The following is a 19,844-nucleotide window of genomic DNA, read 5'->3' as shown; positions in this document are numbered from 1 at the left end:
TAAAGATCGGGGAACGATCGTTACAAACGACTATAGTCGCATGTGTGTACGCACCTTTATAGACAGATTCAGTGCAGATTCAGGGCAAACAGAGGCAGTTTAAAAAAAAATGCCCATCTAAAAGGGAAGTTGGGGATGCCTCTTTTATTGTAACTCTGTCTCTGCACAGAGAAAATGTATCAACTTAGGCAGCACCGCCAGCTTAGTTTGGGAAATCCCCGAACTTCTATCGCAACTGTAAACATTTTTATGAATTAGCACACAAAAGTCTAAAATACCAGGGAAACAAGACAGGAGAGGACCCGCAACATCCACACACAGGCAGGCCAGAGGGAGCCAGGAACTTGTAGAGCTCAGCAACCAGTAGAAAAGGAAAATTCCGCTACACCAATGGCTGGGTGAAAAAAGTTCTCCATTTATTATCACATCAGTGGGTACAAAAAGTTAAAAAAGCTCACGCGTATCGGAGCTCATGGCCCCTTAATCATAGCTTCTAAAATACCAAATGCAGTATTTTCCCAACAAGATTTTTTTCCTGCTCAGCCTTTTCTGATTTGACCCCAATGGCTAAAAAAGTGAAAATTGGCTACTAAAACAAGAATTCTCTGCCCATAATGATGTCAAGAAAATGGCCGCAGGGGATTCCCTGGTCCCTGGAGGCCACACTAAAGTGGCAGAACAAGCAGTTTTTCACATGACTGGGGGAGCCATGGGTCCAGGACACCCCCTGAATTTGTCCAGGGCACCCCCTGAATTTGTCCCATGATTCATGTGGAAAACCGCTCGTTCAGACACTCTAATGTGGCCTTTGGGGACCAGGGATTCCCTGGCCAACATCTTGTTGGCGTCAATGTTTGCCGAAAATGATTGTTTCAGAAGCCAATTTTCACTTTCCTAGCCATTGTGTTAAAGCCATGCTTGCTGGAAATTCTTGTTTCCAAAGCCAATTTTCACTATGTTAACGCCGTGTTTGCGTAAAATTATTGTTTTCGAAGCCAATTTCCGCATTGGCAAAACTACAGTATTGACCACATTGACTTCAATACAAAATGCCAGAATCAGAATTTGGCTGTTCCAATCAACCTTATTTTCAAATTAGGTTACGTAAATAGTACAATAATGGCGGGAACAGGAAGTGCAGAGTGGAATCCCCTGTTCTCTGAAAAGGAACATGAGCAGGTACAGACTTCTACGGACTGGTAATTTATTATACAGAGTCTGGAAGAAGCAGAGTGGCTGACAGTTGACCAAAGTTCAACACGTGCGTAACCATGACATTGAAGGGAGAAGGGTGAAGGACAATCTGGTAACTCACCATGATTGAAGCAGCAGTTCCTCAGGGTTCCCACAATTCCTCCTCTGCGCACTACTGAGCCCTGGATGTGAGTATGCGAGAGGATACGCTGTATGACGCACCTAAAACACAAAGCATGGTTATATTATTATTGAAACACACCATTTCAGACAAGCTTATTGTTTGTTTAGCTAGAATTGAAGGCTCAATGCCTCATCCGCTAACCCTTTTGTCTACGCCCCTGATGTCTCCACCCCAATACCGTCTGAGCATACATTTCAAACTCAGGCCCAAGGGTCAATTCTGACACTCAAGTGGTTTCCCTAAATTGCATTATGTATGACCCACTCCAGACCACCAGGTAAGCTATACTGGAGATGAAGCCTTAGATCACCAGTGAAGCCATATGGGGGAGGGAGGGGGAAAGGAAAAGACACAAGAGAGCTGTGAAGGGGAGGGTGGGGGGCCTCTAGACACCAGGGAACTGTATATGAAAGGGAGGGGGCTACTAGACACCAGGAAACTGTACAGGGGAGGGGGCCATTAGACACAAGGGAACTTTACACAGGAGGGAGATGGCTACTAGACATTGAGGTTGGGCCTCAACTTAGTCCCAGTGTTCAATTTTGTCCCATTTTGTATTTGATACTCCTATTCAGTGTAAGCTCTAAAGGGCAGGGACCTCCCCTAGTGTTTCCTGTTTTTGTTGTACTTTATGAAATGAACATGTATCAGTATTGCTGATGTTTCTTTAACTGCCTGTTAGTTACAATCACTTCCCATGTATACACAGTGTTTTCCTCTGACAGACCTTTACCTGTCTCTGTCCAGCAGGAAGTCCCGGCCCTCAGACAGCTGCGTCAGGTTGCACATTAGGGGTCCCAGATACTCCAGAGTAGCGGCGGGGTTGTACCTGGGTCCGCACATGATGTCCAGAATTTTACTGATTCCTGGAGACTCCAGGGTGGCGAGGACAGCCCGGCACGACTCCTCCTCACGGCTGAGGTTACACAGCGCAGAGCAGATAGAGTCAGAGTAAACGTACTGCGGATCGAACAGGCGACTGGTCAGTGTGGGGAGCAGAGTGGGCACATCCAGCAGAGCTCGATGCGTGCAGGGGTCAGAGGTCAAGTTCACCAGTATGTGGTATGCATCTTGAATGACTGTAGGCAAGGGGTCAGAGGTGAGCGCAAACAGAGCAGTCAGTAATCCTGGGAGATCGCACAGACTCCGCCTCCCCTCGGATGTCCCACTGACGCCAAGTACATACTCCACAGCATGGCTCTTCACATCTGCCCGGGCACTGGGGCACAGGAATGTCAGCAACTCCGAGGCAAGAGATGGATCCATCAACCTTCACTGGACAGAAAAAGCCAAGTTATTTATATGTATTTGTAAATGGACAGAATCTTCTGTACAGCTCAACAAAGTCAGGATATATGTGAACGCCTGCACAGGACTCTCCTTGTGACATGGATGCATTCTTGTGCAGGGCAGGCTTATAATGTGCAGGGCAGGCGTATAATGTGCAGGGCAGGCTTATACTTGCGCAGAAGAAGCCGACCAATCGGGGTCGGTGATCCTTAGAGGCTGCTAGCAGGATCCCGGAGAAGACGGGAGCTGCAGAAGTGACAAAAATGACTTATAGGGGCTGGAAGAAGCCCCTAGTAATTAACCAGGATAGAAAGGACCAGTGTGGTCTGAATTATAAAACAACATATTTTTCTTATGAAATCTTTATGGTATGCGTGACTAGGGGTGTGGCTTAAGTGTCCCTTTTTCTCATCTCAAAAAGTTTGCAGGTATGTATAATATAGATTGTATGTATAACGTAAAAAAATATAAAATACTGCAGCTAGAGTAGAGTTGACAGAAGCCTGAGCAGTATGCACAATTCTTCTTACTATAGAAACAAATTTCCGGCACTATCACCAGGCAAATCTTCATTGGTTTTATTGGTATTATTAAAATCTTCCATCCATAATAAACACAGATGTATATCACATACCCGTTTGATCTTCTTACCGTGGGGCAATGTGGGAGCAGCGGTCCGCCTGACGACCGTTTCGCTTAGTGCAAGCTTCCTCTGAGGCTCCGTGCGCGCAAAAGATCCCACTTCTGGTTCTTTTAAACTACCGGGCGTTCGCTCCGTGTAATGCGCCTGTCACGCCGCTTCCGCGTCACTTCCTGCGTCCCCACGTCATCACGCATGCGTACATTCGTCTGCGTGTCACGCGTATATTACGTGAACACGCATGCGTGCATTTGTTTGCGTTCATTGCGTACATTTGAGCGTCTTAAAGCATAGACGCACAGATGTCCAGAAAGGTAAATACGTTACTTCCTGCTAAACGTACGCGTGGAACGCAAACAAATGCACGCATGCGTGTTCACGTAATATACGCGTGACACGCAGACGAATGTACGCATGCGTGATGACGTGGGGACGCAGGAAGTGACGCGGAAGCAGCGTGACAGGCGCATTACACGGAGCGAACGCCCGGTAGTTTAAAAGAACCAGAAGTGGGATCTTTTGCGCGCACGGAGCCTCAGAGGAAGCTTGCACTAAGCGAAACGGTCGTCAGGCGGACCGCTGCTCCCACATTGCCCCACGGTAAGAAGATCAAACGGGTATGTGATATACATCTGTGTTTATTATGGATGGAAGATTTTAATAATACCAATAAAACCAATGAAGATTTGCTTGGTGATAGTGCCGGAAATTTGTTTCTATAGTAAGAAGATTGCATGTTTGTTTTTTTCATTTCCTGAGCACATCAAAGGCAGCATACCCTGAGCATCAGACCCTCAAAGGGCCTCATCCCAAGCAGTCCAGATAAAGCAGTGCCGGTCACTTTCTTCTACCAATATAGCAGTATGCACAATAGTGATGGGTCGTTCGCGAACGAGCCGGCTCTAAGAGCCGGCTCTTTGAAGTGAATCAGAGGAGCCAATGCTCACTCTGAGAAGAGCCGATGCCTCAGCCGCCCCTTTTAGCTCTGCTTTGCTCCGTAATAAAGGGTGCTGAGGCATTCTGGGAGATGTAGTCCTCCTCTTGCAGCTTGTAGGAGTGTATGGGGCGGAGCAGAGCAGTAGCAGGAGGGATTGCCTCAGTCAGAAAAGTAGTCTGGAGTTGGCATCGAGACGGAGGCGGGGCTTTTAATCCGATTCTGAGTGGTGTCCAGTGATATTTAATTTAGAGCCGTAAGAGCCGGCTCTTAAATAGGAGCCGATTCAGAAGAGCCGTTTCTCTGAGAAGAGCCGGAATTCCCATAACTAATGCCCAACTTTTTGAGATGCGAAAGAGGGACGCTTAAGCCACACCCCTGCCACACCGCTAGTCACGCATGTCATAAAGATTTCATTAGAAAAATATGTTGTTTTATAATTCAAACCACACTGGTCCTTTCCATCCTGATGAATTTTCCTTCATATTAACATTTTAAAATTGGTAATATATCAATTTAAAGGATGGGAATAAAGTTTAGAGTCAAACACATTTTAGTAGAGAAATATATATATATTTACATAGAAAGAGGGACAAAGTCCTGAAAGTGGGACAAATGAGGAGGACAGAGGGGCAGGGCTCCCAAAGAGGGACAGTTGGGAGCTATGTCTGAGCAGTTAATTGAGCACTTACAGTTTTCTTGCCACACGTGGGTACTGTTCCGTCTCTTTGATGACGTCATGGTCGCAGAGATGGGCGGGGCCTACAGACATTTGTACACCTGTGATCTCAGACTCAGATACTGAAAGTGGGCGTGTGCAGACGTCTTCCCAGACACGCCCAGCAGCGTGTACAGTTCCAGTGAGTGATTGGTAGAGTTTCACACGTGACAGGAGAGCATTGTGGCGGCCAGCAGGTGGCGCTGCTTTCTTTATTATACAAAGACACGCAGGGATCGCTCTTCAGACTCGGGAGTCGGGTGGGTGTAGAAAGATGGCGCATAGGAGGAGCTTGCAGCACGTGATTGCTTGGGAGGAATCACGTGCTGAGGTAAGATGGCGGCCTCCTGACTACAGCGCAGAGTGATATGATCAGCTCTGTGTCTGGCTGTCATTAGTACAGTTACAGAAAGTAGTGTGTAGAGCTATGTCACTGTGTTCAGAGCTCCATCTATATAAGCTATGCACTTATAATTCTCCATTGTGTGTACTATACTGATCAGCACTACATAGGACACCTCCATAGCTCCCAACTGTCCCTCTTGGAGGACCCAATCCCTCTGTCCCTTAATTGTCCCTCTTTCAGGACTGATGTTCAGCTCAGTAGTGTAAATATATGTATTTTCTACTGAAAAATGTGCTTGATTCTAAACTTTATTCACATCCTTTAAATTGATATAGTTCTTATTTTCAGATATTAATATGAAGGAAAATGAACCAGTATAGAAAGGATCAGTGTGGTTTGAAATATAAAATACCATATTTTTCTTATGAAATCTTTATGGTATACGTGACTAGGGGTATGACATGGGCGTGACTTAAGTGTCCCTCGTTCTGAACTCAAAAAGTTGGGAGGTTTGAATGACTACAGGGCCCATATGCGATTAAAGGGAACCTGAGGTGATACGGATATGGAGGCTGCCATATTTATTTCCTTGTAAACAATGCCAGTTGCCTGACATTCCTGTTGATCTTCTGGCATGCATAGTGTTTGAGTCAAAACCCTGGAAAAAGCATATGGCTAATTCATTAACCTGAGTCAGAGTGCCTGATCTGCTGCATGCTTGTTTAGGGTCTATGGCTAAAAGTATTAGAGGCAGAGGATCAGCAGGACTGCCAGGCAACTGGTATTGCTTAAAGGAAATAAATATGGCAGCCTCCATAGAGTACATTTGAAATCGGCGCCGGTAGACTTGGGCACAGGGTACAGCGGTATATGGCTGCTTCTGCACAAGTCTGGGCCGTTTTAATTACTATTCCCCCTCCAGGCCGCCATGGATAGTGGGGGAATGAAATAATTCGGCTTCCAGCGATTGCTGAAGGCCGAATTATTGTGTTTTTTAAGCAACCTCTGCTCTGTCTTTTGACGGCTCCGACGTTACTCACTGAGCGCTGCAATAGGAGTGATTCCTATTGTAGTCTATGGAGGCGCCGGCTGCGCCCAAATCTAGCAGCGCTGGAAAAGCACTGCTCCGGCCTCCATATCCCTCTCACCTCGGGTTCTCTTTAAAGTAAACTGTAAGGAAAAAAATGCCCCTATGGGGTACTTGCCTCGGTAGGGGGGAAGACTCTGGATCCTAATGAGAGGATGCTCTTCAGCCTCAGGCATCCAGTGCTGGCAGCCCCCATAAATCCGTAAGTGGAAGTAGGGGCTTTAACACACACAAAAATTTACCAATCTGCGGTCATGCGCAGGCGCAAGCTTCCCCTTGGCCTCTGGCGGAAATAGCCGAACTCAATCGGGTCCACTCTACTGCGCAGGCATGTAAGCTTGTACTGCACACAAGCGCAGATCGGTAAATATTGCCACATGCTGTTTGGGGGGGCTGCCAGCAATGGACCCCAAGGCTGAAGAGGATGGAGGAAGCCTCATTAGGATCCAGAGGCTTCCTCCTCCCAAGGTAAGTACCCCCAGGGGCACTTTTTCCCTTACAGGGTTACTTTAATGTTTTCTCCTAGGAGATAAGTTTTCATCTATTTAAAATATCTTTCCAGCACTTTGCTATAAAAAGTAAGTGAAAAGGTACTATCAAAATGATTATTTACTTGCTTGCTGGTGGTTTAAAAGGAATTGTATTGACAAGTTTAAAAACATCATCTAGGAGAGCATTTACGAGAAAAATATAATTGCATATGGTCCCAAATGTGATTTGAAATTTTTCATTCCATCCTATGTTTTTACATTCATCCAGTTATAATTACCATAATTAGTGGGAAATCTGAGCTGGAGGTTGCTTCAGGGTTCTTCAAATTCATAAAGCTAACAACTAATTAATTTGGCTACTAGTTAAACTAGTGGAAGTTTGAGGAGACACAGCATGAGAAGTTCTAGTAAAATAATTGGATGCTGTCTCAACCGGAGCAGTGCTTTTTTAGCGCTGCTAGGTTTGGGTGCAGCCAGCGCCGCCATAGACTATAAAGGGATTCAGTCTATAGCGGCGCTCAGTGAGTAACGTCGGAGCCGTCAGAAGACGGAGCCGAGGTTACTTAAAAATCATAATAATTCGGCTTCAAGCAATCGCTGGAAGCCGAATTATTTCATTCCCCCACTATCCACGGCGGCCTGGAGGGGGAATAGTAATTAATTCGGCCCGGACTTGTGCAGAAGCAGGACCAGCCATATAACAGCTGGATCCTGCGCCCAAGTCTACCGGCGCCGAATTCAAATGTACTCGTCTCAACAGTTCTCAGCGCTAGTCTACTTTAGGAGATCCAGCAGGAAACCTCATAGGGAAATTCAATTATAGTGATTGGGTGGCCGGTGCCCTCTTGAACTGCTAGTTTTCCAATAGGTTGTAGTAAACTATGCCTGCACTATTCAGACAATCGCAATGCTTTGTGCTTTAGGGGGATGCTTTGATTGGGGAACTATTCCTTATGAGGTTTCCTGTGTGGTGTCTTAATACATCTAAGAATATTAAAAAAAAATCAGATTTACTTAAATGGGGCTTCCTCCAGCCCCTGGAAGCCTATGTGTCCCTCGCTGCAGCTCTGATCCAAGCCTGTCTCAAGCCGCTGACCTGGCCGCCGACCTGGATAATTTTCCCAGGATTGTTTATTTACATTGGATTACAGATGGCGGCATTGTTTGGAATTGTTTTTTGATTGTTTGTAATTATGTGATTGATGTTGAATACAAAACGAATATAATAAAATTGATTGTATATATCTTTGGGAAACATGGAGTAGTGCTTCATTCAGTATCTTCATTCAGGTGTTGCCTTCTTCTGACTATTTCTTCATTCTCTTGTTTTCCAGGGTGAACCAATCCTACAACATGCCACAGCACTGCAAATCAAATCAAGCAACTTTACAACTGATGACCTATTAGCGAATCTTCCCCACTCTTCCTACCTACCTCAATGGACACACCTCCAATATACTACCTACTGGAACTACTGGCATCCCCGCACTGCTTTCCACCCCCATTACTGCCTAGACTTAATCCACTGGACTTCTCCATAGTTCACAATATCTACCCAACTCTTAATTATCTGTCCTACCTTACCCCACTGTAAACCCTCCCTTATTTTTCACTGACCTTTTACCTTACTGTTCCTTCTTTAACTTGCACTGCTGAAAATACTCATACTGTCCAGGCATAGTCCACCATATTACTGTCTGTCCCCGTGGTACTCTTTTTGCCTCATTCTACCCCCAGAATCCATTATCCTCCTTTGTGAAGTCTACCACTCCCCCCTACCCCTTTCCCATCTCAGCACCACAATCCTTTAATTCTTATTTTCCCACCTTCTTTATATAATCTATTGCCCTTCTTACCCCACTGTAAACTACACCCTCATTGTGCACCCTTAATCCTTTCTCTTGTATCACACTGTACAACACTCTACATTCCATTGGATAACTTTCATCCCACCTCATATTTCATATTTAAATTATAATTCCATTGGCATACCAATGATCCTTTGCCCTGCCAACCTCCTACATGTAAGATCGCTCCACTTCATTCTCCTCTTTTCAGGACCTCCACCTGATTTGCATCATGGTGTCACCTGGTAGTACACACTTTCTGTCATCCCTGTCCAGTCCATACATCCCCTTGGGTATCCTCTACTTTGTTCAGGGATTCCCATATGGTCTTCAGTCGGGCCTTCTTCCAGTTCTCCTCCGCACTCAGGGCCTCTCCCTTTCCCAAATTGGCCTAACAAGAGTCTTGTATTTGCCATGGCTGTTGAAGTTTCTGTGGTCTCCATTGGTGGATGGCATGTGGAGCCGTCGCACGTGGCTTTTGTTCAGTACTGGAGGTCTCTGCATATGTTGTGTCCTGTGCTCTCTACTTCCCCCTGGAGCTGGTTTCATCTCCTTGGCTTGGCTCCTCCTGCTCATGCACATTTTGTCTTCCATGCAGGATGTAGCGTTGGATGCAGTGACTGTGGCAGTACTGACTCAAGAGCAAGTGGGGCTGGGCAATTCCCTCCAGGTGGTGGCCTACAAACTGGGATCGGTATTGGCAGGAGGAGGTGCTCTCACTTTGTTGGATATTTTGGGTTGGAGAATGGTCTTTCTGGTCCTTTCAGTTGGATACCTTTTGGCAGAGCTGTGTGCCTGGTGGGCAAGAACCCTTAAAGTGGAGGGAACAGGACCTCGTGAAATCTCAAAGATAAGACTGAGTTTGGGCAAGATTATACAGAAAGTATTTGAGGTTCCAGGGACAAGTTGGACGATCATCTATGTACTGATCTACAAGTTGGGTGAGAGTGCCATGGTGGCTGATGTGCTCTGTCTGATATAGTGACATTATAAATATCTAAATGTCACACCTTGTTTCCCGCAGGTGAGCAGGGCTCTCTCTCAATGGTTCCTCTCTTGCTCCTGGATAATGGAGTTTCACCTGCTGAACTTGGAGTCTGGAATGGGATCTTGTCATTGATGCTGTCTATTGTTGGATCAGCCCTTGGTGGAATGATATTGAGAAAGGGCAGGTGGGTAGAACGTTCTAGCCCACTATGGGAGTAGATAAATACTGTGTTGCTGAATTGAGCGGTAAGAGCCATACAGTGAGGTCCAGGGCTGTGTAGTCGGTAAAAAAATATACCGACTCTTCAGTTTATGAAACCACCGACTCCAAGTACCCAAAATGGCTCTGATTCAGACTCCTCGACTCCGACTCTTTAGTCTAATACTTACCAGGGCTGTGGATTTGGTACAAAAGTCACCTGACTCCAACTCCTCAGTTTATGAAGCCACGGACTCCAACTTCAGGTACTCAAAATTGCTCCTACTCCTTAAAGAGAACCAGAGACGAAGCACCCTCATGTATTTTACCATATATATATATATATCAGTGGGAACATTAGAGAAAACACCTGCCATGCTTTCTGTTTCATTCTGCACTGCACAGCTTGTTTCTTATCAGCCCTGATAAAATCCCCGACTGAGCATTCAGTCTGCATTTGCTATAATGACTCAGCTATAATGATTCATGTTACATAGAGAAGAGGGTGTAGGCAGCGCTTCCAAATACAGAAGGCTGCACCTGAGTTGATTTAGCTGCAAAGAAGTGCAGAGCTCCAATGGACCATATTAAACAACATGCATTTAAACAGGTACAGCAATGGAGGGCGTTAGCTTCAGCAAATAATGTATGCACAAATCATTTCCTACTAGACTTCCCCCCCGGCGTTGACGTGCCCCCTCGGGGAAGACCTAACCACTTCTTTGCAGCTAAATCAACTCAGGTGCAGCCTTCTGTATTTGGAAGTGCTGCCTACACCCTCTTCTCTATGTAAAATGTTCTAAGTATACTTGTGGTAGCCTGCATCCAATCTGCATTCAAATTTTAGATTAGGGACTAGCACATAAATTTGCACTTTATTTGCATAATTTTGCATCTGATTTGGATTCAAGGCGTGTATTTAGCCCCTGGGGGTCTGTACACGCCCCTTGATGGTTTATTAACCAGTTGCAGCCTGTGAGCGCTGTCATTTTTGTTTGTCTATAATGATTCATGAGCAGAGCCAGCAGAGGGCAGGCTTGGGCTTGAAAAGACACCAGAAAACACAGACTCAGCTATAAAGATTCCTGAGCAAATGCAGACTGAATGCTCAGTTGGGGATTTTATCAGGGCTGATAAGAAACAAGCTGTGCAGTGCAGAATGAAACAGAAAGCAGGGTAGGTGTTATCTTTAACGTTCCCACTGATATATATGGTAAAATACATGAGGGTGCTTCGTCTCTTTTTCCCTATAAGCCCCATACACGCTCAACAGCGGTCTTTTATGCTTTCACAGCTTTTGTTGTGAAACAACTAAAAAAAAAGTATTTTGCTATTGTTCAAAGAGCTGATAAGACCAATAAGAAGTCAATCCAACTCTTGGATTGACTTCTTATCAGTCTTATCACCTCTTTGAACAGTAGCAAAATACTTTCTTTAGGTGTTTCAACTTGTTGCACAACAAAAGATGTGAACGCATAAAAGACCGCTGTTGAGCGTGTGTACGGGGCTTTAGGCCTGGTGAGGTCTCAGAATAGTTACATGAGAAGGAACCAGCTGTGTCAGCAATTTGGGACTGGGAGGATTTATCACATAGGCAAGTTGTGCTTTAGGATTGATAAAACTTCAAGTACTAATCTTCTTCAGTACTGTATCTCTTTTAGTTTGTCTAGATGCAATCTCCCTTGCCTTCAATAGGTTTAGATGTTGAATATTTTTTTGGACTCCTCATGACTGTCTCATGGATTTTTGCATGTGTCTATTTTCAACTGGATTAGGACTTGGAGCAAACGAGTCCTGATTTAATGTGAGAAGAACAAAATGAAGCATTAATTCTGGTTTTAACTAAAATCATTTTTCCCCCTGAATCTTTAACCCCAGATTTAACCTAAAGGCGGCCATTAATGACAAAATCTTGATTGTACATTCTTACCACTTATATGTAATACGAGGGACTACACCAAGTGTCCAGTCAAAGTATATCCCCTCAGATTTCTCTATTTACCATTAGAGTTGGTGGGATTGTACAATCAAGATTGTATCGTTGATGGCCACACTTTAGTGTTTTTAAGATATTCCACCGTTTAATTTTATATTTAAATGTACTTTTTTAAGTTTTTACTGCTTTATTGTTTTTGCTCAATGACACATTCATTGAAGTATGCCAGAGCTAAAATCTATGAACTATTGACCCCTTTTTATCTCTTTCCTGCTCCCAGAAGACATTTTCTGCTAGGAAAGTGTTTTATAGTTGTAATTTCTTATCAGTAAGGGTCACACTGTAGTGTGACCCAGTCTTGACTCAGACAGGAAATGCCACTTACATACCTGACGTTTAACTCTTTCAGGCAGAGAAAAAAAAAGAAGAACATACTATAGTTATTTGTGTGCTAGGCACTGTACATACACATCTATCTCATCATGTCACATGTCACTTCGGGTATCCTTTAACTACCTAATGACTGCTTCACGCCAATGGGTCCCAGGACCGCCTAAGGAGCGATCTGACACCTCCAGAAGAATGTCCTGTTAAGGACAATAAAAGGTGAAATTTGTTTGTGTGGTTAGTTGTAGGGCTATGCAGCAGCCTGACAAATCTGCACAGCCCTATGTTGAAAAAAAATGTACTGGTCATTGGGGGGGTTGGCCTGGGGCCCTGAAGTGACCCTGTGCCTCTGATACTTTTAGCCACAGCCCCTGAACAAGCACTCAGACTGGATTAGCTGCATGCTTGCTTCAGGTGTGTGATTCAGCCACAGAGGACTGCCAAGCAACTGGTATTGATTAAAAGGAAACATCCCCATCCTTCTCATTTTAGGTTCCCTCTAAGGGCTCTCCCTCTGACACAGGCAACCAGGGTTCAAATCTCGGCTCTTCCTGTTCAGTAAGCCAGCACCTATTCAGTAGGAGACCTTGGGTAAGACTGCCTAACACTGCTACTGCCTGTAGAGCGCCCCAGTGGCTGCAGCTCTGGGGCTTTGAGTCTGCCAGGAGAAAAGCGCAATATAAATGTTCTGTGTCTTGTCTATCAGACAGACTTTTTGTGAATCCGATATACTTAGCCCTTTTGAATTGCTGAATAACCCGGGGAAACATATTATGTTGCTGATTGTACAGTTGCTCAAAACCTTGGTAGAGCTATCCCATTTCTTAATGGTGAAGGGTATGTAATTCACAAAACTACAGTGAACAATTTATTTTATTACTAGTGGACCTAAGCCCGTTTAAAAAACGGGCTCTAGGTCTTTTTTTTTTTTTATACCGCCGCCACGTCAATGCGCATGCGCACGCACCCGCCGCGCACTCCCAACAGCCCACCCACCTCGCTCCCTGGTCCCGTCCAGCTGTTCGCTACTTCGCACATGCGCAGTAGCAAAATAACAGGGACAGCTGCTGAACGCAGCGACTGTAAGTGATTATTATAGAGAATATACAAGCAACTTGGCATGCGTTGCGCTACTTCCATTATGTTTTCAACCTGGGTGTTGCTTCTATAACATGCGTCACACAAGTGAAGACCATAGTTACAACTTTTTAGCTAATCAGTTTATTGTAACTTCAGGTTTGCTTTTAGTTTTCAGCTTCCTGTATATTTCTGGTATTTTGTCTCAGTCCATTATACAACATCATGTTTTGTGTAGAGTAATCTAATTTCTCCTCCAGGTCTATCCAGCCTCTGCTTAGGACTCTTCTGAGTTTGCGGGTTTTCAGCCTCGTCCTGCAGACGCTGCTCCTCTCCACTCTCAGCAGAGAAGCAGGCTTTGTGAAAGGTGAGATGAGGGGGGGTTTCTGAATGATTATTACTTCCCTTGTGATCATGGCTGAGCCGGTGGCTGTACTTCCTCTTCTTCAGGTTCCAAAAAGTTCACCATCAGATCATTTTACCCCATTCACCCACTGAGGGCTGGTGCGCACCAAGCGTTTTTGGTAGCGTTTTCAAAACTGCTGCCGCCTGTGAAAATGCTTGGCTAATGGCCTGTGAAAATGCTTGGCTAATGTATCTCTATGGGATGGTGCACACCAGCGGTTTAAAGGTTTTTAGCAAACCGCAAACGTGGCTCCTTCAGCATTTTTGTGGTTTGAAGCTGCGTTTCTGCCTCAATGTAAAGTATAGGAAAAGCTCAAACCGCTCTGAAAAATGCTAGAGCAGAGCGTTTTTCCAGGCGTTTTTGTTACAGTAGCTGTTCAGTAACCGCTTTACTGTAACAATATATGAAATCTGTTACACAAAAACGATCCAAAAAACTCTAGGCATGTTTAGAAAACCTCTCTAAACATGCCTAGAATCGAGTCAGATTGTGCTGTATGTGAAACCGGACACATTTTAGCAAAGCTGCTCTTTTGCCGTAACATGGTGCACATGCCCACCGATTACGCTCTCCTTTTCATATGGTGCGCATGCCCACTGATTACCCTCTCCATCTCAAATGGTAAACATACCTACTGATTACTCTCTACATCTTGTATGGTGCACATGCCCACTGATTACTCTCTCCAGCTCACATGGTGCACATACCCAATGATTACTCTCTCCATCTCACATGGTGCACATGCCCACTGACTACCCTCTCCAGCTCACATGGTGCACATACCCACTGATTACTCTCTCCATCTCACATAGTATGCATACTCACTGATTACTCTCTCCATCTCACATGGTGCACATACCCACTGATTACTCTCTCCATCTCACATGGTGCACATACCCACAGATTACTCTCCATCACACATGGTGCAGATACCCACTGATTACTCTCTCCATCTCACATGGTGCACATGCCCACTGACTACCCTCTCCAGCTCACATGGTGCGCATACCCACTGATTACTCTCTCCATCTCACATGGTGCAGATACCCACTGATTGACCTCTCCATCACACATGGTGCGCATACCCACTGATTACTCTCTCCATCACACATGGTGCGCATACCCACTGATTACTCTCACATGGTGCGCATACCCACTGATTACTCTCTCCATCACACATGGTGCGCATACCCACTGATTACTCTCTTCATCTCACATGGTGCACATACCCACTGATTACTCTCTCCATCTTACATGGTGCGCATACCCACTGATTACTCTCTCCATCACACATGGTGCGCATACCCACTGATTACTCTCACATGGTCCACATGCCCACTGACTACCGTCTCCAGCTCACATGGTGCGCATACCCACTGATTACTCTCTTCATCTCACATGGTGCACATACCCACTGATTACTCTCTCCATCTTACATGGTGCGCATACCCACTGATTACTCTCTCCATCACACATGGTGCGCATACCCACTGATTACTCTCACATGGTGCGCATACCCACTGATTACTCTCTCCATCTAACATGGGGCAGATACCCACTGATTACTCTCTCCATCTCACATGGGGCAGATACCCACTGACTACCCTCTCCAGTTTACATGGTGCGCATACCCACTGATTACTCTCTCCATCTCACATGGTGCACATACCCACTGATTACTCTCTCCATCTCACATGGTGCACATACCCACTGATTACTTTCTCCATCTAACATGGGGCAGATACCCACTGATTACTCTCTCCATCTCACATGGTGCACATACCCACTGATTACTCTCTCCATCACACATGGTGCAGATACCCACTGATTACTCTCTCCATCTCATATGGTGCACATGCCCACTGACAACCGTCTCCAGCTCACATGGTGCGCATACCCACTGATTACTCTCTCCATCACACATGGTGCACATACCCACTGAATACTCTCTCCATCACACATGGTGCGCATACCCACTGATTACTCTCCATCACACATAGTATGCATACTCACTGATTACTCTCTCCATCTCACATGGTGCACATACCCACTGATTACGCTCTCCATCACACATGGTGCACATACCCACTGATTACTCTCACATGGGACACATACCCACTGATTACTCTCCATCTCACATGGTGCGCATACCCACTGATCAGTCTCCATTTCACATGCTGTCACATGGTGTGCACACCCACTAATTACTCTCACCCCCAGAGCAGGGGTCCTCAAACTTTTTAAACTGGAGGCCAGTTCACAGACCCTCAAACTGCTGGGGGGCCAGATCTATTATTTGGAGAAAAAAAAATCCAGAGCGGTGTACCAACATTTCATCATACCCATCCTGTTTTGCCACTGCTGTATGAAAAGATTGATAACAACATAGGAGACGGGTGTCCAGCACTGATGTGGTTTGATTTGCATACTTGTGCATACACCTTGAACTGTTTGCAAAAAAAAGATAAGGGTACATAAACATAGTGACAAGCAGTGTGGTGGGTGCAGGGCACTGAATTACTGAATGCACACAGTGCCACGGAATATGTTGGTGCTTTATAAATTAATTATAATAATTCATTGTCCTGCAACCACCACACCACTTGCCACCATGTTTTGCACCCTTCTGTTCTGTAGCAGTCACGGGTTGCCATAGTGATGTCCAAAGGAGGGGTGACACGATGTGTCGTGCAGAGCAATCAGGAGCTTGCAGGAAATAGGACCTCCCCACCCTTCCTTCACACATGGCATCAGTATTTTTAACATAATATAAACTCTGGTCTTATAAATAAATGTGATGCGCATCAGTGCAGAGCGACACATTGGTGTTTTCTGCTGCTTCATAAACATTTCCCTTAGTTCACACTCATGAACTGGAAGAGGGCTGCATGTGGGGAGAAGAACACCAATGTGTGCTGGACATACACAGTCACTGGTCACTTCTGCTTAACCCAGTGTTCTGCAAACTTGGCTCTCCAGCTGCTAAGGAACTGCAAGTCCCATAATGCATTGCAGGAGTCTGACAGCCACAGTCATGATTCATAAGGAACTACAAGTCTCACAATACATTTGTCTATATGAATCATGACTGTGGCTGTCAGACTCCTGCAATGCATTATGGGACTTGCAGTTCCTTAACAGCTGGAGAGCCAAGTTTGCAGATCACTGGCTTAACCACACTGGCCTCCTCCATACAGGGTACACACATACTGATCGCATACATCCCCATTCCTCTCTAGTGCTACACAATGAATGCTCCTTCCCCTTTGTTTTCCTTAGTATGTCTTCTCCTCACTGTGGTGTTGCAGCATTTCCTGGCCGGACTCATCACTACCGCAACCTTCACTCTCATGATGCATTGCACTCGCCAGGCCAGCCAGACGGTTCAGGTAAGAGTGTGTGTGTGTGTGTGTGTGTGTGTGTGTGTGTGTGTGTGTGTGTGTGTGTGTGTGTGTGTGTGTGTGTGTGTGTCAGTCAGGGTGAGATTGTTGCAACAATCCTTTCCTTACACTGTCCTTAATGTGCGAGACTGGTACATTTTGTCACATGAGGAAAAACACAAAATGGAGAACAACACAAAACAGAGAAACTGAGAGCCCAATATAGTGTAGTATGTACTGGAATGGAGGTGATATTAACTACTTGTCCCAGGGGCGTAGATATGTCTGCCGCCGCGATCGCCACCCGCACACATTCTTGTTGCTGCCCGTTAGTGCACAGATCATTGAATGGATCAGAATGCGCTCAGTGACGGAAGTGGATGCGCAGCCAGGCCACATATGCCCAACTGGCTGACGATAATGGGACATCTACCGGAGCATTTAGGAGGCAGAAGACGCCGGCGAGGGAGCAATCTGCATGGAGGGGGGCTGGAGGAAGTCCCAGGTATGTATAAAGCTTTTCAACCCTTTCATCTCAGGTTTACTTTAAGTTTCACTTGAGCCTCATACACACGCCAAACTAAAGTCGAAACGTCCGTCAAACAATAGATTTTGGTGTATTGGACGCCAATCGTGAGCAACAATGTAGCCGACTGATATCAGGCATTTTGCGCAATCCATCCAGCGGATCAACTGAGACAACAGGTGGGCAGATATCGTGCAGTCAGCCCATGGCCGGATTTCAGGCAAGGCCACAAGGGCCATGGCCTGGTGCACCAGGAAATCAAGGGGCGGGCTGAGGGCAGCAGTAGCAATTAGCCTGCTAAACATTCATCCTGCTATACAGAGTTTGCATGTAGCGGTGGGTGGCTACCAACAGCTAGATCTGGCACTCGGGATGAAAAGGCAGCGAACGGGCATTTACAGTGATCTCTGAGCTGCCTGTGACTCACCGTGCCTTTGACTCACCAAGGAGCTTACAATCTAATCGCTGCCATTACTTAACTAACTGTCCTAAGAGGAGCCTACAATCTAAAACCTGCCATGTTGGAGGGAAGTTTAGGATACTGTTGGTCCGAGGGCTGCTGGTGATAGTGGGCCTTGGATGGTATAAAGAACAAATCTGTCACTGAGTCAGCCATGTGTGTACAAATGTGAACATATCGTGCATAATGTCATTTACACTTGCGCTGCAGTTTTTAAATGAATTGGTCGTTTGCAATATTGGTGTGTCGTTTCCATTATGATGGTCGTCTGTTTTCTCAGAATTTTGGGAGTGTGTACAGACCTTTAGTATAGCCACAGTGTTTAAAGGGATACTGTAGGGGGGTCGGGGGGAAATGAGTTTAAGTTACCCGGGGCTTCTAATGGTCCCCCATAGACATCCTGTGCCCGCGCAGCCACTCACCGATGCTTCGGCCCCGCCTCTGGTTCACTTCTGGAATTTCAGACTTTAAAGTCTGAAAACCACTGCGCCTGCGTTGCCGTGTCTTCGCTCCCGCTGATGTCACCAGGAGCGCACGGCGCAGGCCCAGACCATACTGGGCTTGCACAGTACGCTCCTGGTGCCATCAACAGGAGCGAGGACACGGCAAATCAGGCGCAGTGGTTTTCAGACTTTAAAGTCTGAAATTCCAGAAGTGAACCAGAGGCGGGGCCGGAGCATTGGGGAGTGGCTGCGTGGGCACAGGATGTCTGTGGAGGACCATTAGAAGCTCCAGGTAACTTCAACTCATTTTCCCCCGACCCCCCCCTCTACAGTATCCCTTTAAAGGAAATCCTATATGGGAAAAGAAGGGCCGGGTCACTGGAGCACAGAAGTACTGTATACCCAACATTTTGGAAATGTCTTCAATGTCATTGGGTTGAAAGAGGAAAATAGAGCCTCCACTCGATTGAGGGCCGTCTGGTCGTGGTTGCAGCTCTTGCTTTAGGGGGTGCTGGAAGTTATGTCTCTTAGTGTGAACACATGGAAGTTATGTCTCTTATGCTGTGAATACACGGTACGTTTCTGTACCGTGTATCGAGCCGCTGGCTCGATTACGGCTCGTCCCCGCTCGGATCGATTCCCGCTCATCCCTGCGGGCGGCTTCTTATCTTCCGCTTTGTTTATTCTATTGTCCTGCCCGCCGCTATCGAGCGCGGAATCGATCCGGCGGGGTATCGGACACATCGGAAATTATCAATCGAGCCATCAGCGGCTCGATTGATAAAAATAAACGTACCGTGTATCCCCAGCATTAGTGTGAACACATGGACGTTATGTCTCTACTTTCTAGGGTACCACCTACTTCATTGAACCCCCATAATTTATCACTTGAAATACAACATTGTTGACTGGCTCCGATATTTGTCTTCTCTCCACAGGCCAGTCACTACAGCCTCCTGTCCTCTCTGGAGGTTCTCGGGAAAGTTTGTTTCAGTGCAGTCTCGGGGCTCTTGGTTGACTCCCTGGGAATCTCCGTGTCTTTCTGTCTGTTCATCGCTCTGTCATGCCTGCCGGTGCTACACCTACAGACCCTCCCACCAATGTCATCCGGACAGTCGCCGAACACGGACTGATCAGCGAGGTCTCCATCATGGAGGAAGCGGCAGAGACCCTGCGTCTGTGATCCAGCAGTGCAGATCCCACGGATCCATTACCAACCTAGCTCTGGTCATTAATATAATATGGTGAACATTTCACTTTAAGAAATTGTATTTAGAACCCAGTGCAATGCTTTGCAGATGGAATACAATAA

At 45.9% G+C, this 19,844-nt stretch overlaps 2 protein-coding genes across 5 annotated transcripts in view; one reads left to right on the top strand and one right to left on the bottom strand.

The window, feature by feature from the left end:
* The window catches only part of HGH1 (HGH1 homolog), a 14,343-nt gene extending 9,181 nt beyond the window's left edge, over positions 1 to 5,162 (bottom strand). The window contains exons 1-3 of one of the 2 annotated variants that reach the window (XM_068237884.1): positions 4,935 to 5,162; positions 2,112 to 2,648; positions 1,316 to 1,416 (exon numbers count right to left, since the gene is read on the bottom strand). In XM_068237884.1, the coding sequence (XP_068093985.1) occupies positions 1,316 to 1,416; positions 2,112 to 2,648; positions 4,935 to 5,014 (718 nt within the window). In that variant the 5' untranslated portion in view covers positions 5,015 to 5,162. Of the gene's footprint in view, positions 1 to 1,315; positions 1,417 to 2,111; positions 2,654 to 4,934 lie in introns of both variants that reach the window. The other variant, XM_068237886.1, reaches the window with a different exon arrangement.
* On the top strand, positions 5,022 to 19,844 carry MFSD3 (major facilitator superfamily domain containing 3). Of its 3 annotated transcripts, none has more exons than XM_068237882.1 (6): positions 5,022 to 5,102; positions 8,219 to 9,672; positions 9,756 to 9,903; positions 13,578 to 13,684; positions 17,003 to 17,112; positions 19,471 to 19,844. In XM_068237882.1, exons 2-6 carry the CDS (start codon positions 8,964 to 8,966, stop codon positions 19,663 to 19,665), a joined length of 1,269 nt encoding a protein of 422 aa, XP_068093983.1. In that variant the 5' UTR covers positions 5,022 to 5,102; positions 8,219 to 8,963; the 3' UTR covers positions 19,666 to 19,844. The 3 variants fall into 3 exon arrangements, with proteins under 3 accessions (XP_068093983.1, XP_068093982.1, XP_068093984.1); XM_068237881.1 differs by lacking the exon at positions 5,022 to 5,102 and adding an exon at positions 5,218 to 5,291; XM_068237883.1 differs by lacking the exon at positions 5,022 to 5,102 and having other exon boundaries at positions 9,084 to 9,225; positions 9,330 to 9,672.

The sequence above is a fragment of the Hyperolius riggenbachi genome, chromosome 5 (assembly GCF_040937935.1).
Source record: "Hyperolius riggenbachi isolate aHypRig1 chromosome 5, aHypRig1.pri, whole genome shotgun sequence".
NCBI classification, from domain to species: Eukaryota; Metazoa; Chordata; class Amphibia; order Anura; family Hyperoliidae; genus Hyperolius; species Hyperolius riggenbachi.
This window is presented reverse-complemented; position numbering and strand designations above follow the sequence as displayed.